Genomic DNA, 17,800 nt, shown 5'->3' on the forward strand with positions numbered 1-17,800 from the left:
CTGTTGCGATAAATAAATTCTTTGTGGGGAGGGATGTGTTCATTCATCATTTACATACAATATACATACTTATATATATGATATCCGTGTGTGTGTGTGTGTGTGTGTGTCTATCTAGTGTATGTGTGTGTGCGGGTGTGTGTGTATCTAGTGTGTGTGTGTGTGTGTGTACAGGTGTGTGTCTGTGTGTGTGTGTGTGTGTGTGTGTGTGTGTGTGTGTGTGTGTGTGTGTCTAAGCTTGCTGGATACCAGCCTAGGTTCTGGGTCAGTAAAAGTTGCTGTCTCATGGGAATATGGTGGAGAGTGATAGAAAAGTGTACATTCTGGCCTCCTCATGCACACTCATATACACATACATGTATATACCACACTAGCATACATCAAAGTACACATACATATATGTACATGGGTGATGGCTGCTAGCACGACTGATTCTGGACCAGACCCTTTGGCATGTCCGTGAGAATGTCACGGAGTCAGGAAGTCTACAAAAGGCAAAAGCTCCCAAAAGGCAGTGTCAAGTTTCACTGATTGAAATCTGAATTTCAGTTCTGTAGAAGGTCATCCTGGCTCAGTATGCACTGGCACATGTCCATCCGTAAGTCTCCCACAAGTGGCTGAGGGAAACGGGGAGTCCTTTGTGTCACACCCACAACTTTCTATAACTTCAAGATTACTTCCCCAATTTTAAAATTGCTTCCAAATTTTATATACTCTTTGACTCAAATTGAAATTCCACGCTTCATTTTTATTCTGGGGATAATTGTTCTGAGTGTATAAGTGGAGGTGCAATCATATCTGTGCCATATAAATCACACTCAATACACAATGTTGACATTAGTAGCTACCATGATATCTGTGGAGAAATTATCTTTACAAAAAGAATCTGTCCGCCAGTAGACATCAAGCAACCATGAAGTACATGGCCTGCATCCTCAGACAGGATGCAACACATTTCTGCTGGCCTTAGTGAGTTTTTGCCAGAAGCTCACCGTGTAACGGACTCCACGCTGGACTGTGAGGATTGAGTGCAAAACAACTGACTGCGTTGACTTTATTACTAATACAGGTGCCGGAGAGCAGTGAACCTGAGGGAGGCAGGCAGCCTGCCCAGAGTGAGGCAGCCAGAAAGTCATGCTTCTCCCAGGAACCCCAAGTCAGACAGCTGCTTAATCACACACACACAGTCACATATTCAGTCATACACACACACACACACACAATCACATACTCAGTCATATGCACACACACACAATCACATACTCAGTCATATGCACACACACAATCACATAGTCATGCAGGCACAACAGAATCACATACTCAACCATATGCACACACACAATCATATACTCAGTCATATGCACACACACACACAATCACATAGTCATGCAGGCACAACAGAATCACATACTCAGTCATATGCACACACACAATCATGTACTCAGTCATATGCACACACACACACAATCACATAGTCATGCAGGCACAACAGAATCACATACTCAGTCATATGCACACACACACACACAATCACATACTCAGTCATATGCACACACACACACAATCACATACTCACTCATATGCACACACACACAATCACATACTCAGTCATGCAGGCACAACAGAATCACATACTCAGTCATATGCACACACACAATCATGTACTCAGTCATATGTAAACACACATAAACACATACAATCACATATTCAGTCATACACACACACACACACACACACACACACACACACATCTGCAGATGACCTATGCATGCCTTCTAAGGCTCCCTTTCCTCTTCTGCTGATGGGGAATAAATGCTACTACCACTCTGTCCTCCCTGGAGCTATTTGTTACTTATGTCCCTGTCTCTATTTTGCAGATGCCAGAACTGAGTTGTAAAACTCATCTCTAAAGAGTAGAGGGCTCTCTCTGTAGCTCAGGCTGGCCTGGCTGGAACTCAATACTAGCACAGGTTGGTCTGAAAATTTCAGCAATCTTCCTGCTTCTGCCTCCCAAGCCTTGGGGTTTTGTGTGTGAACTAGCACACCCTTGGCTAAGTGTGCTTTTGTAACAGGGTTAGGTTAGGATTCTCGGACGCTGGCGCATTGGGCGAGGTATGGTTCTTTCAACGTCCGGGCAGATCTCTGGGTGGAGAGTTATCAGACCACAGACCTACGAGCTTTTCTCAGTAGTGAAAGCCCTGGCCAGGCTGCTCATTTGGGGGTGGGGGATGCTTGGGAATCCATCTGAGGCCCTGGAGGACTCGCGACTGGAAACCCTGGGCTCGCAGTCTCACTGACTAGTTGGTGACTTTCGGTAGGGCGCTTTTCTGATCCTCAGTTTCTCTGTGAAGCTGTCTAAGTAATGAGTTAAAATGGGTATTCGAGGAGGTACCGCGTTCCCGGAGGGTGTGGTTTGCCGACAGGTTCCTCCTAAGGGGGACCAGAGCTCAGTGAGGGAACTGAGCGCACAAATCCGAGGTGTGTGCAGCTCTCAACCCGCTCAGGACAAGGAGGCTTTGTCCTCCACACCCACTTCAGCGCCTTTCAGGAGGGCCACCGGTGTCTGCTCCGCTCTTGGCCTGTCCAGGCACCCTGGGGTGCACGGTGAACCCGGAGCTGGGCGGGACAGGAGTAGCCCACGTGATCTGAGCCGCAAGCTGGGCAGGACTGGTGCCACAGCTGACTGGATCCCTGCACTCAGCTCTGTCGAGCTCAGTGCTTCCTGACTGGACACTGGCCTCCCTCGGTGCCTGGGGTTTCTCTCTCACGACCTAAGAGAAAGGAGCAGAGGCCAGGACTCACAGAGCCAGAGCCAGAGGCTGAGCAATCCCAGGAGAGAGGCTGGTGAGTGCACCAAAGACCTGGGACTTGCAGAGCTCCCAGGAGAGGGAATCTGGCTCCCGGGAGGGTGCAGCAACACTGAACCCCCAACTCCGGGCTTCTTCTGGATGCCTCAGTCACAGTGGGCTAAACCACTGGGGAGCTCATTTGGGGCTAAACGGTTGGTTTTAATCAAAAGCTTCCTTAGAGCTAAGAGCTGGTGCCCCCTGGAGACTTGCACTGGAGCCCAGGGTGAGAGGTTATTTGTACAGAAACTTCCTCCTGGCTGCCCAGCTAGTCTTGGTGCACGAAGGAGGCACCTGCCCTCCTCCAGACCTCTGAAAGCACCAGACTTAGTGGAATCATTTTCAGTTGGTCCATCGTTTCCCTGGGCCCTCTTCCTTATTATGAGAATGTGAGAAGGTGGGTGGGCTGTTGGCACCTCGGGCGTCACCCCACTGTGTCCAAGCCTGTGAGGGAGCTGAGTCTCACAGATCTAGGAAGACTCGGTTGTCTGTTCTGTTTTTATGCTGGGCGAACCGTTCACATTGCCTTCTGAGGGCTTTGAGTGATAATGAGGGTTCAAGACTCCCCTAGATACCCAGGACATACGTCTTGGGGAAAGGGATGGGCTAAAGACCAGGGGTAGCAGGGCAGTGAGGTTGTTGCACCCCTGGGCCTGATGGCTCCCTGGCCCAGATGTTTGTCATTTGACACCCACCCATCCCCCAATTGATTACAGGGCCTTAGTGAGACACACCAAACAGCTTTCCTGGCCAGAAGCACCACCCCCCACGCCCCACCCCCACATCACCACCACCACCACCACCATTCCTAAGTCTCCAAGGTGTCACTTCTTAAAATCAAAGCAGCACCAGGCAGGATGGGGGATCGATCAGTGTCCCATCTCCAAGGTCGGTACCCACTGAGAACCCGGGCCCAGCACACGCACGCACGAGAAACTGGCTTTCCTGATGCACTAGTGACCCTGAAAAGCTGCTGAGAGAGGTGAGGTCAGGAAGGGGCAAAGAGGATCCCAAAGCCTACAGGCTTGTGATAATTTTCCCTCCCCTCAGAGTTGATGCAGGACGGCCATGTGTCCTGGCTGTGCAGTTAAAGCAGCTTTTAGGGGCTCACTGTCTTGTTCTTTTCAAAAGCGACTTTTGAAAGAAGACACACACATCCCTGACATGTATATACACTGCCCCCTACCACCGTGGTGCCTCTTAAGTCTAAGATGCCAGCATCATACTGGGTTAGAGATGACCGGAGGCCTTTGTCGATAAAGATTGGCTTATCCGCTTCTAGTGCCACCCGTCCCAGAACCTGGCACATCTGTGGCTGTGAGTAAACAGACTGGGGAACAACTCAGCATATGCCAGCTGACAGTGACAGGATTACCCATGGGCCCCGACCTCTCACAGTAGAGACAGGGACACTGAGATCTTGAGAGCAGGAGGGACCTGTCTGGATCCAAGCTGCCTAGGCTCGAACTGGTTTGGAAGCCCAGCTGCAGACTCTGCAGCTGCCGTTGGTTCAGGTCTTGCCGTGGCCTGGAGTAGAAGCTTGGCATGTAGATCAGAACCGATAGCCATGGATAAGTGTGGCTCCCCCAGAACCAATGAGAATCAAGCTGGAAGTGCTGCCAGGCAGCCTGACTTGTAGAAGCCTTTCGTGGTGTCACCTGGCACTTCTGTGGGGTAGGGGGTGCTTCCGAGTGGCGGTATGCTCATCTCTCTTCTAGAGTCTGGAGGCCCCAGTACCCCTTTGGTGTAAGCCACACACACACACACACACACACACACACACACACACACACACACACACCCAGAAGCTCTGGAGACAGCTCCAAAGGAGTCATAGCTGGCACCCCTGTTAACACCTTTATCAGCAGGACCTGCCTGCCCGAGTCGGCTGCCATCGATGAGTTGTTTCCCGGTTTGTTTGCTCACAGTCACAGATGCACCTGGTTCTGGGATAGGTGGCCCCAGAAGCAGATAAACCAGGTCTTTATCTACAAGTTTCCCTCCAGCGAGGCCAATGTGATCATTCAAGCCTTTAATACATAAAGGCAGCACTCGCTTGAAACCCTGCAGCCAGGTCTGGGTGGTTCCCTCTTAGCTCTCCTCTCTGCTTCCTGCTGGCTACTCTTTCCGATGCCGATGCCTCCCCGCTCCCCATGGGAATCTTAAGTAATGGGGACAGCTGGCACCTCAGCGGTTTGAAACAGGATTAAAGCTAAGCAGTGGAGCAAAGAGAACTTGAGGGTGCTTGAGGGCTCAGGAAGCTCGTGACTGGGTTATCAGCACAGACAAGGAACAGCCAGAGCCTGGAGGCATCGCCCTGCCCAACAAGTACCCATCCCCCCTGCATGGCCAGACACGGGGCAGCCCTGAGCCTTCCAGCGGTCTGGCGCATGCCCTGCCCTTCGCACTTACAACTGTGTTATAAGTACAGACGTACAAGAGCAGAGCCCTTGGTGAGGAGCAAGTAAGGGATGACCTAGGAGCACTGGCTTGGTGGGAGCTGCAGACCATGCCTGGCCAAGGGGCTACCCTTTCAAACCCACTTCAACTGAGCACACCCTATGCTGGACTGAGCTGGGCAGTGAAGCCATCGGCGTGTCCTCAAAATGCCACTGAGCATTATTCTTCATCTGTAGAATGACAAAATATTCATGAGGGTGCCTTGATGAAGCCGTTAGTTTGTAGACTTAACCTCAAAAAGCTAATAATTTAAAAACTTAATAAATTTTTAAAAATTTTAAAAATAAATTTTAAAAGTTATTAGTCAAGTCAAACCCTGAGGATAAGACAAGAGGTGGTTTCTCCTTTGGCTTTTCCTTTACACTGAAGATTTAAGCACCCCCGGACTTCGATTTCTACTTCAGGGGACGAGAGGGTGAGAGCCCTCAGCTGAGGGTCACGCTGCTCGTCTGCTCCAAGAATAGCGCTTAAGTGACCCGTAAGACACTTGCTCTAAAACGATGAGAATTCGGGATGAATGAGCCCCAGTCACCCACCAAAGAAGAACGCCTTGTTCCGTTCTTTAGAAGCCAGACACCACGTGTCCTGAGGGGACGGCCCAGAGAGTGCACTTGTCCTGTGATACTTTCTTGCCCACCCCGAGGCACCCTCTGAGTGCATTCCTCAAAATCACCACTGTGCCAGAGGTTGGGACTGTTAAGGGGCGAGTAAAACAATATGGAGAAGTTACCTCTCACCGATTTGAAGGCACAATGTCGGGGGCTATGCTGGTGGGCAGTGGTGGACTCCGGAAATTCACTTTAATAACATCTGCCTGGAAGTTATTAACTTACTGCTATTAACCTGTTATTACCCACTTTTCTTCTTGCTGTGGAAAAGAAAAATACCTGACAGAAGCCACAGAAGGAAGGGTTTACTTTCGCCCACAGTTTTAGGATGCAGTCAAGGTGGGGAAAGCGGGGTGGTGGTTTGTGACGCGGGCCGTGGCAGCAGGAGTGTGAGGCAGCTGGTCACACTGCACCCTCAGTCAGGAAGCAGATGCGTGCTGGCACTCCGTTCAGTTTCTCCTTTTAATGACCCCAGCCCATGGGATGGTGCTCCCCACATTCAGGGTGAGTCTTCCTTTCTCCGTTAAACCTCTCTGAAAACGCGCTCACAGACATGCGCAGAGTTGTATCTCCTAGGTGGTCCCCAATCCAGTCAGGTCTGACAAGGACGATTAATCATCACAACATTTCTTGTTCTTAGTTTTGAAATTGTTCTTGAGATGTGGTCCCACTACGTAACCGAGGTTAACCTTCAAGTAGAGATCCTCCTGCCTCGAGCTAATGAGTTCCGAGGCTAGGGGCCCCAGTTAACCTCTGTGTGGCCAAAGTAAAGTGCTTCTCTGACACAGCTTGTTCTTCTCAAATGTTCGTACTGACTGCTTCTAACTGGTGGCTGTAGAGGGCGAATCTCAGGATTTGAAAGCAAGTTAGAGACTTCCAGGTTTGTAGGAATGTGTTGACAGTGGAGGCCTTTCCCTCAGGTATCTCCACTGAGAACATGGCACAGCACCACCTCCCAATGGAGGACTTCTCTCACCACACAGTGGGCTCTATTCCTTTGCTGGTCCCTCCCTACTTCCACCCTTCTGAAGTTTCTTCATCCCTAGTGGTCAGTGAGATTGTGTTACAGTTAAGCTCCCTGAGGTCAGTAACTCTGTTTGACCCTGGTACACAGGTCCTTTCTAGGCTCCTCATGAGAGCACCTGACTGGTCCCCTTCTCCATGTTCCCAAGAAATTAAGTCAAATCCCCAAAGAAGACTGCTGGGGTCTCTCAGTGCTAGTCAACTTGCAGTCACCCAAAGCAGGTCTTTCTAGCATCTAAACTCTGTCGTTCCTAGAACCTTATGGTTTCTGGAGCTAGCTAGAGTAGGAGTCACCCATCAGCCTCCCTGCATGACCTGCTGCAAACATTGACGAGCATAGAAAGGACCTATGTACCAGGGTCAAACAGAGTTACTGTCCCCAGGGAGCTTAAAAGTAACATAACCTCACTGACCACTCAGAAGGATGAAGAAACTTCAGAAAGGAGTGACCAGCAAAAGAATAGAGCCCACTGTGTGATGAGAAAAATCCTCCATTGGGAGGTGGTGCTATGCCATGTTCTCAGGGAAGATACCTGAGGGATAGTCAACCATTGTCAATGATGCCTTTAGTTTTATACCCAGATATAGTGTCACATAGATATGCCCTGTGAGAACCATGTGACATCTCTGTACAAAAACTCAATAAGAGAGCCTATCTTTCTCTGCTCATCTACATCACGACTTTCACTGGCCTGCCTCACATCCACTGCCCACTGTAAGAGCATACAGATCAAAGCTGTTAGTGACTACGAAGGGAATAAATATCCCGCCCCACCCCATCCACCCCCGAATATTGCCACCCACAGGGATCCGAGGACCAGCCACGGATCCACTCAAACATGCAAAGAAACTGCTTGAGGAGGCTGGGCCTTGCAAGAATATTCTTGGAGCAAGCACATTTGGCATCATGCTAGTATAATGTCCCCAGGGTCTTTCTAACATGTGACAGCCCTAAGCAGGAAGCCCCCACCCAAGAAGACTGTAGACCTTTCAGACAGTGAGGGATCATCTCGAGATGATACACCCAGAGACGCATCACCTAGATAATTCTAAATCCAGTCACATTGACAGTGGAGATTAGCCATCATGCCTACCCATGGAGCCAGTCTCAGAAGCACCCTTGCTCTCTGAGTCCGGGCCTGTCGCTCTGAAGGTCATGGGCAATGGCCCTTGGGACTCAGAGCTGGAGTGGGTTTAGACACGGTTTTCTCTTTTATGAGCAAATGCAATGAGGCACTCTTTTTACAGCAGAAAAGTGAGGGTGGCTGTACGCATACCCTGGAGGGCGGTGGGGGCAAGAACTAACTTCTCACATCCCTACTTCCATTCATTTAACTGTGTGAAATTTATTAAATGGCCCTAGCTCCCAGACAGGTATTTGTAGGTTTAAAAAAACCATCTGGCCCAATGCATACCCGTGGGTGTTTTTGCTAATCTCCCTTTGGGACTTATTAGTATCCCGGGGGCTCTCTGGGGTTCATCAGCTGTGGCCCTGTGACTTTCCAGGGTGGCCTGGATGAGGCGCAGAGATGGGGAGAAAGCTGGACCTCTCCAAGCTCACAGACGAGGAGGCCGAACATGTTTGGGCAGTGATTCAGCGGGACTTCGACCTCAGGAGGCGAGAAGAAGAAAGACTCCAGTAAGTGTCTGGCTGAGCCATAGCGTTCAGGCCCCCTGATGTCCCAAGCGGCTGTCACCTCTGGTGTGGCAGGTGGGTATGTGGCCAGAGGAGCAGGGTGAACAGAGTGGATGGGAAGCCATGATCTGGGAACTGGCTTTCCTGTCAAGCTTTGGCTTCCTTGTTGTGGAATGAGTTCTGTTCTCTGAAGAGAACTTGACTCTTCTCCTGGGAGCTGTCTTCTAAGTCCCGAGGTCCCGAGGCTCCACTTTGCAGAGAGAAAAGGAGCTCACTTTGTTACTTGGTGAATGTGGTTTGGCTCTGAAGGGATTCAGGCAGAAGTTGGCTTCCGTCCTGTTCAGGGATGTGAGGGGCACCCCTTCTTTCCCTCCTCCTCCTCTTCCTCCTCCTCTGTCTCTTCCTCCTGCCTTCCTCTTCCTTCTTCCTCTTCTTCTCCTCCTTTCTCCTCCTTCCTCCCTCCTCTTTCCTCCTTCCTCCTCCTTCCTCCTCCTCTTCTTGTCCTCCCCATCTTCCTCCTCCTTTTCCCCCCCTCCTTCCCTTCCTCCTCCTTCCTCCCTTCCTCTTCCTCTTCCCTTCCTTCCTCCCTCCTTCTCCTTCCTCCTCCTCCTCCTCCCTCCCCCTTCCCCTTCTCTTACGTCTGATGGCAGTATCACCATGTAGCTCAAGCCAGCCTCAAAATCAAGATCCTCCTGCCTCAGGCTCTCCAGTGTTGGAATTATAGGATTCCCAGCTCAATTGTCTATCTTTTTAGTCTCCTTTAGTCTGTAAACTACACACACACACACACACACACACACACACACACACAGAGAGAGACTCCACACACCACACATATATACACATATCACACACACAGACGCACAGAGAGACACCTCTCTCTCTCTCTCTCTCTCCCTCCCTCCCTCCCTCCCTCCCTCCCTCTCTCTCCTTCCTTCTCTCCCTCCCTCTCTTGAAACATGCTGTAGGAGCTGGCTGCTTAATTCCATGGTCTCCCACAACCTGACGTCTCCCAGCCACATGCCTCTGACATCCCTCTGACCTTTGCAGTACGGTTCCCTTGTCCCATTTTCCTAAACTGAGAGAGAATTCCAGAGGTGTGTCTCTTATCTTCCATGCATTCCCTATTTGCATGAGTCACCTGGGTCTTTAAAGGACAGAAAATATAATCATGTTATTATTTTTATACTACACAAACATAGCATTGCCAAAGCAAACCTTGCCGAGAACGGCCAGCTTAGTCTCCACTTGTGAGCCCCTCCCTCCTGGGACACCCCATCCTGGACCTGAGTCACCCGACACTATGTACAAAGGAGACCTCAGCGGGACTGAGAGCCTGCACTCTGCCTTGCCTTGTGCCTGAGTCTTTAAAGTCCTCTCAATATCTCTTCCTCTGTGTGTCAGGTCCAACGCTCAGCTGAGGCTGTGGTGGGAATCACTGGACAGCCCCAAAACCCACAAAGAGCAACCAAGTGATGCATAGCCAGCCTCAGTGACTCGTGTCCTAGGGAAGGGAGTAACTGAAATACACTTAAATGGCACATCCTGTACAAAGGGCGCAGCCCATTAACCAAATATTAGACCTGCTAACCTTCCCAGAAAGGCAAATAGGTGTGCAGTTCTGATCTGTGCAAATACACAGGAATTCCTGAGATAATCTATGAAAGACCTGTCATCATGAGACACAGACAGGCAAAGGGGCATATTTAAAAGTCAGCAGAAGGGGCTGGAGAGCCGGCTGAACAGTTAAGAGCACTCGTTTCTCTTCCAGAGGAACTGGGTTTGATTCCCAGCGCCTACATGATGGCTTACAACCATCTGTAGCTCCAGTTCCAAGGCTCCAATACCTGCTTCGGGCCTTCATGTCACCAGGTCTATGGACATGGTGCACAGACAAACAATGAGGTAAAAACAACCCTACACTTAAAATAACATTAAAATTAAAAATCACCCTCGGCTGATCCAGCATCCCTGCAGACAAGGATAGCCCAGAGCAATCACTGACAGAGGAAGTCATTTGTCTGCCAGTGCTGGAGATTATTAGCATCAGGATGAGACATCAGTGGGATTCTGCTTGGCCTCTGTCTCCTGCATTCACACATCCCCTCCCCCACATTCTCCCCAACAGTTTCCTTTCCACCTGGACCATTCCTTTCCCAGAGTCTTCAGGAAGGCTGCCACACCCCTTCACTCACATCCCTGACAGGGATTCCTTACCTACTTACTACCTTCAAGCCTCTGCCTCTACCCCTTACTCTTTCCTTTCTGTTGCCTCCTAAGGGTCACTATTCCTTTGAGTGACCTGTTACCATCATTCGGTCTAGCCTTAGACTCCCTCTGCAGTCATGGGGTTCAGCTGCTAGTGCAAGGCAAAACCTTGATTGCCTCTGTAGCACTGCTTTTATGTGCTGACTCTCTGGAAACACTCCCCCAGCAGATTTCACCTCAACCAAGCTGGCCTCCTCTTAATCACTGCTAATTTATCAGTTCAGCTGACCAGCATCAAGAGGCCCAGCAAAGCAACGGTTTCACTTAAGTCATTCTGGTATCTCATTAGTCACTGTTCATTCTTCAGCCCCACCTAACCAGAACCACATAATCGTAGTCTTAATTCAAAAGAACAAATGACCCCCAATAGTCTTTAAACTATTCACAAGGCAGGCCACCATCTCCCGCATTTCCTTCAGCATTCATACTTCCAAGCTCTGTCTCCTGTGAAACAGAACAGCTCGCTGAGTTCTCAACACTCGGGAGCTTTTAGTTCGAAAGTCCTTTCCCAGACTTCCACAAAACATGGTTAGGTCTGTCACAGCAATGCAACACCCCACTCCTGGTAACAAGTTGTCTTACAGTTTATATTGCTTGATGAAACATCAGGACAAAAGTAACTTGGGGGGGGGGGAAGGGTTTATTTTACCTACACTTCCACAGCACTGTTCATCATGGAAGAAAGTCAGGACAAGAATTCAAACAGGGCAAGAACCTGGAGGAAGGAACTAATACACAAACCATGGGGGATGAGGGGGCGTGCCGCTTATTGGCTTGCTCCCTATAGCTTGCTCAGCCTGCTTTCTTATAGAACCCAGGACCACCATCCAAGGGATGGCACCGCCCACATGGGCTGGGCCCTCCCTCTTCAATCAGTAATTAAGAAAATGTCCCACAGCTGAATCTTATGCAAGCATTTTCTCAATTGAGGTCCCCTCCATTCAGATAACTCTAGCATGTGTCAAGGTGACATAAAAACTAGCCAGGGCAAGTAGCTAGTTGGTCCTATTCAGTGATGTTTTGTTCTGATGTCTGAAATGGTGGGTGCAGCCAAGTCTGTAGACACTGGGCCTCTTCTTATATGTTCCTACCTAAGACAAAATTAAGCCCATAGACTAGGGGCAGGAAGAGATTAACAGCACAGCTAAGAATAGAATAGAATAGAATAGAATAGAATAGAATAGAATAGAATAGAATAGAATAGAATAGGTTAGAAAAGTACATCATAAGAACTATAAAAATTAAATACCAAAAACCGAATCGGAGATCAATAAGTGGACTGATGAATTTAATAGAGAGAGCTCTATTAAACTATAAACACAGTAGATACTTCAAAGGGTGATTAGCATCCTTGAGCATCAGGGAAATGCAAACAAAAATTGCTTTGAGATCCCATCTCACCCCAGTCTGAATGGCTACCACTGAGAAAACAACTGACAGCCAGTGCTGGCAAGGATGTGGAAAACAGGATCCCTGGTTCACTGCTGGCATAAAATATAGACTGGTTGCAGCCACTGTGGAAGGCAATATGGAGGTTCCAAAAATAAGACCTCAGCTAGCTGTGCCAGGCCTGGACACACATCCAAAGGATTCTGAGTTAGCACACCACAGAAGGTCCTGTACATCCCTGATTACTGCTGCAGTGTTAGAAATCCCCAGAAAATGGAACCAGTCTAGATGGCCGTCAACAGATGAAGCAACAAAGATTATGTGGTGTGTGTACACAGTAGCATTTTAGGCAGCCATGAAGCATGTTGTTTGCAGAAAAATGGATGCAACCATAAATCTTTATGTTAAGTGAAACCAGTCACACTCAGAAAGACAAGGGCTTACATTTTTATGCAACTATTTGCATTTACATTTGGGTGTTTATAGGTCACAAAACTAGAAAAGGGATCCTGAGAGCAGAGAAAGAGAGAGAACTCTTTTGTTGTTTATTTGTTTGGGGTCTGGGAGAGGGGTTTGGTTTCTTGGTTTTGTTGTTTTGTTTTGTTTTGTGGTTTTGTTTGTTTGGTTGGTTTATTTTTGTTTTTGTTTTGTTTTGTTTTGTTTCAAGACAGAGTTTCTCTGTGTAGCTCTGACTGTCCTGGATCTTGCTCTGTAGACCAGGCTGACCTTGAACTCAGAGCTCTGCCTGCCTCTGCCTCTGCCTCCCAAGTGCTGGAATTAAAGATGCGTGCACCACTTTGCCTGCCTGGCTGGAGGAAGTGATCTTAAGGGAGGTGGGAAATAGAAAGGGTGTTGGAGTCCATTAAAGAAAAGTATACGTAGGGATTAAATAGGAAAGGGAAAGGAAGCAGATTCCAGGGAGGAGGGGAAGACACAGCAGAGAACAGAGTATCATGACAGGAGTGAAGAAACCATGATGACACCCAATACACTGTATTCTAATTCAAAACTGTATAAAAACAATGTAACAGTTAAAATTATGGCTATTCTGTGTCTGTGTCTCTGTCCCTCTGTCCCTCTGTCCTTCTCTCTCTGTGTGTGTCTCTCTGTCTCTCTGTCTTTCTATCTCTCCTATGCATACCCTTCTTTTTCTTGTTGGCCCATTGAAGTGGGCCATTGCCACTTCAAACCCCATAGAAATTAAAAGCTTGAATGTCCTCAGGAGACAGTGGACCCAGTGTCTTGCTAATTTTTCTCACTAAGGACAGATTACCATTATCCCATTTAAAACTAAAAATATTATGTTTGGCAAACATTGGGTGAAGCTTGGAACAAAAGAGGTTCATTCATTGGGATCTGGGGGACATTTTTCCATCTTCAGTGGTGGCAGCTGGTCCCACTTGGAAGGCTCACCAGGAAGTTGTGTTACTTCAAACCAGATAGTCTAGTAGAACAGGTTTCTCCTGGAACTTCCGGCTACAGGGTGATTCCTGTCTGGAGCCTCTCCAAGCCAAGCACCTCAGTCAGGCTCTGCAGGGAGAGTCCTGGGCCTCAGTTTGGTCCTTGCTAGAGACACCCTAAACCACTTGCTGGGGAAATGTCACCTGACTTTTCCTCAGGATTCTGTTATCCACAAGAGAGGGCACAGGTTCAATCGTAAATGCCACAGAAATGTTTTAAAGGCAATGCCTTTTCTGTGAAAATCATAGGTTTCATCTCTAGCCTATCAAAATTGTGTACGATTTAAGTCCGACCTATTTGTCCCTTCCAGGAAGAGGGCAAGATGGCTCTTTGCCATGAGCCGGTGGGTGGGTGCTTTCTCTCAGCTTCAGCCACTGTCCTCTGCATACGAAGTGCCCATTCACACTGCGTGCATTCACACAGCGGTTGTAGAAACAAGCCGTCTGATGTATCTCTTATGTCATTTTTTCCAAGGGGGCTGAAGGGCAAGATCCAAAAGGAGAGCTCCAAGAGGGAGTTGCTGTCGGACACAGCCCATCTGAATGAGACCCACTGTGCCCGCTGCCTGCAGCCTTACCGGCTACTCGTGAACAGCAGACGGCAGTGTCTAGAATGCGGCCTCTTCGTCTGCAAAAGCTGCAGCCACGTCCACCCAGAAGAGCAGGGCTGGCTCTGCGACCCCTGCCACTTGGCCAGGTGAGGAGAGGGAGATAGAGCGCCCCTAATGGTGTCTGAGCCCGGAGTGTCCCTTTGGCGGGTGTGGCTGGAGGGTGGAGAGGGGAAGACACTGCCTCAGGCTGCACCCATCTCCCCCGCAGAGTCTTGAAGATTGGCTCCCTGGAGTGGTACTACCAGCATGTGAGAGCTCGCTTCAAGCGTTTTGGGAGTGCCAAGGTGATCCGGTCTCTCTGTGGGCGGCTGCAGGGTGGAGGTAAGGGGGGAACTGGCCTGGGGATGTTCCAGGCACTGAAGAACCCTTAGAATGGGGTTGGTTGTCGCCTGTGGGGGGCGCAGTTTTCTGGTGCCCTTGTGGTGTTCCAGCTCCCTGGGGTTTCCAGCTTGCTGTAAACACCCCCAATATTTGAAGTCATTGGGTGAGTGGGTGTGTGTGTGTTGTGTGAATGCTTCTAAAATTTTATTCCATGTTGAAGACTAAGGAGCTATCACTTAGAAGTTTACTGAGTTTCAGAAGTTTGGCTATCTTGAAAACTGTGGGAATTAAAGCTTCCTGACTGCGTTAACCTGCCAATTTCAAAAATTACTGCCCTTAAGACCAGCAGGCGGCGCTGTGGGACAACAGAAAACAACTTAGCAGCACTTCCTTGCAGGGATTCTCAGCACAAAGGCGTCAGTCTCCCTAGCTGGCTCCAGTACAAGGAAGGAGAGGGCACGTTCTTCTTTCCAATTCTTTTTAAGATTTTTAAAAATTAACCATTGGGGTGGGGTGGGGACTGTACATACGAGTGCAGGTTTGTGGAGGTTAAAGAAGACCATTAGGCAGCCTGGAGCTAGAGTTATGGGTACTCGGGAACCACACCACGACCCAGTGTGGGTGTTGGGAACTCTCAGACCCTATGCAAGCAGTTGAGCCATTTTCTTGTCCTCCTAGAGGGGACTTTCTTAAAAGACAAAGGGAAAACCAACTTAAATAGCAAAGTACTGTTCTGAGAACTGACCCAGCCTGGGCACAGTGTCACTGCAGACCTTAAGAATGAGGCTTGTCTCTGGGGCCTTCCACCCATGGGTTCTTTGTGGGGAGCAGCCTTGGTGTGAAAATGATTCTCACCTGTTGCTAGGTACCCAGCCGCCCCCCTCCTTACCGAGGCCCTATATTTGCATGCAGGTTTTTCTAGCTGATTGGCAGTATTTACTGCCTTCCATTTTTGTTGTCTGTTGTTTGTTCGCTTTCTTTTCTCCCAATCAAGTGAAATGAAAACATTTCTGTTTTGAAGCAGGAACATGGAAAACCACATAACATGACTGCCAGAGGAGACAGATGACTAGGGAGGCTGGGACCAATATCCTCAGTGTAGAGAGAGGTCAAATGTCATATCTGAAAGGATCCTGAAGGCTGAGCAGGGAGGGGGATGGCTTAGCTTTTGATGTCACCCCAGGAAGTCAGGAAGTTTGCCTCCAAAACCTGAATGCTTACTTCTGCTGACACAGACCCCTCCCACTCCACCACCCTGCAATACACCTCTGCCCCATGCTCTCTGAAGGCTCAGAGTGGCCGTGGGATGGAGAAAGTCCACCCGAGGGCTTCCCAGGTCTGTGCCCCAGCAGACCAGCTATACAAGACCAGGAATCTGGTCCCTCTGTCCCTCAAGCAGGTGATTGTTCATGGGCAGCAGAGCATCAGGCAGGAAGATGGATGAAAATGTTTGTCAAGTGACCAAGGCCACTGTAGTGACAAAACCTGAGACACCATAGCCATTCAAGCCCTGGTTCACCCTAGGACAGTAGTGCACTGTTGTGAAAGTGACAAAGATGCTAGGCAGGGTTTCTGGATGGCTCAATGGGTCAGTGGTAGATGGAAGGATTGGAAAAAAAGATGAGCAGGTATACAGTGGTTAACAGGCTAGCTAGGTAGAAGCATATATAAATAGAAGAAAGGAGAAAGGGAAGGAGAGAGGATATCTTGGCTGTGAGGAGACACCATCTCATAGAAGACTTTATCTGGCGCTTACGGTTTCAGAGGGTTAGAGTCCATGACCATCATGGCAGGAGATTATGAGAGCAGGAAGGCAGGCAGGCTTGATACTAGGACAGGAGCTAAGAACTCACATCTTGAGACACAAGCAAGGAGGGAGCTGGGAATGGCAGGAGTCATTTGAAACCTCAAAGTCCTTGACACACCTCCTCCATCAAGGCCACACCTCCTAATCCTTCCCAAACAGTTCCACCAACTGGCAACTAGGTATTCAAACATATGAGGTTATGGGAGCCACTCTCATTCAAACCTCCACAGATGGTGGTTGGCAGGTGCGTGGAAAATGAGTTCAGAGACCGTTAAGTTGTCCCCACTTTGGCCCTCTGTGGGTGGAGCCAAACACCTGTAAATTGCAGGTGGATCTGAGCCAAGCTTGGAAGAAGAAAATGGAGACAGTGAGCAGACAGATGAGGATGGAGAGCTGGACACAAAGACCAAAGACCAGTCCCTCAACAGCAAAGTAAGTCCTGCCCAGGCACTGTCTGTCTCCATAAATTCCATAGGTCTCCTGCCCATCCTCATGCCTCTCCCAGACATGCCATACCTCAGGCATCTGCATTTCTCCCTTGCTCCCACCCTACACCCACCTGAAAACTTCTGTGTCCTCAGTGGTTCCTCATCCTTGACCATGGGGTTCCCTCTTCCCTAAGCCCCTCCCTCCTGAGATCCTCCCTTCTCCCCAAGCCCCTCCCTCCTGAGATCCTCCCTTCTCCCCAAGCCCTATCCTCCTGAGCTCCTCTCTCCTCCATAAGCCCCTCCCTCCTGAGCTCCTCTCTCCTCCATAAGCCCCTCCCTCCTGAGCTCCTCTCTCCTCCATAAGCCCCTCCCTCCTGAGCTCCCTCTCCTCCATAAGCCCCTCCCTCCTGAACTCTTCCCTCCCAGCCCCTGGCTCCTAAGCATGGGAGCCCAGTGTTCACTTCGAACTACAAAAAAAAAAAAAAAAAAAAAAAAAAGTACAGATGGACAAAACCCACTGCAAGGCCAATCGTGACTGACCAACATTCTGGGACACCCAGGTGCTGTGACAGAGTGTACAGGAGGGCAGACCTGTGCCCGGATGGCTCAAGGGATATGCATGGAAGCCACCCTTGCACCTTTCAGATTATAAGCCTTGTCTTTATAAGTGGTTGTTTCTCTTCTCATTCAATTATTTTGGGTGGTGGAGACAAGCCAGGTCAGAGAGAGGGAAGTAGGCTGGAGAGTGGGAGCTGGGCCTTGAACCCTTTGAAGGTGGCAGGGCTGTGGAATCAGATCTGAGAAAGGCCCCAGGCACACAGCCATCTTCTGCACAGGATCCAACTCACACCATTTGCTGAGCCCACAGCATGCAACCCAGCCAATGTCTAGACCATTCTACAATAAAACATGCATTTAAAGGATCAGAGTAATTGTACTGAGG

General features: G+C 49.2%; 1 protein-coding gene across 1 annotated transcript in view; it reads left to right on the top strand.

Moving 5' to 3' along the window:
- The first annotated feature begins 2,727 nt into the window (after positions 1-2,727).
- Positions 2,728-17,800, top strand: part of Mlph (melanophilin) — a 34,294-nt gene continuing 19,221 nt past the window's right edge. The window contains exons 1-5 of the mRNA XM_032901604.1: positions 2,728-2,844; positions 8,444-8,576; positions 14,166-14,387; positions 14,510-14,622; positions 16,758-16,861. Of these exons, the coding sequence (XP_032757495.1) occupies positions 8,467-8,576; positions 14,166-14,387; positions 14,510-14,622; positions 16,758-16,861 (549 nt within the window). The 5' untranslated portion in view covers positions 2,728-2,844; positions 8,444-8,466. The remainder of the gene's footprint in view (positions 2,845-8,443; positions 8,577-14,165; positions 14,388-14,509; positions 14,623-16,757; positions 16,862-17,800) is intronic.

Source organism: Rattus rattus, chromosome 4 (assembly GCF_011064425.1).
Source record: "Rattus rattus isolate New Zealand chromosome 4, Rrattus_CSIRO_v1, whole genome shotgun sequence".
Taxonomy (NCBI): domain Eukaryota; kingdom Metazoa; phylum Chordata; class Mammalia; order Rodentia; family Muridae; genus Rattus; species Rattus rattus.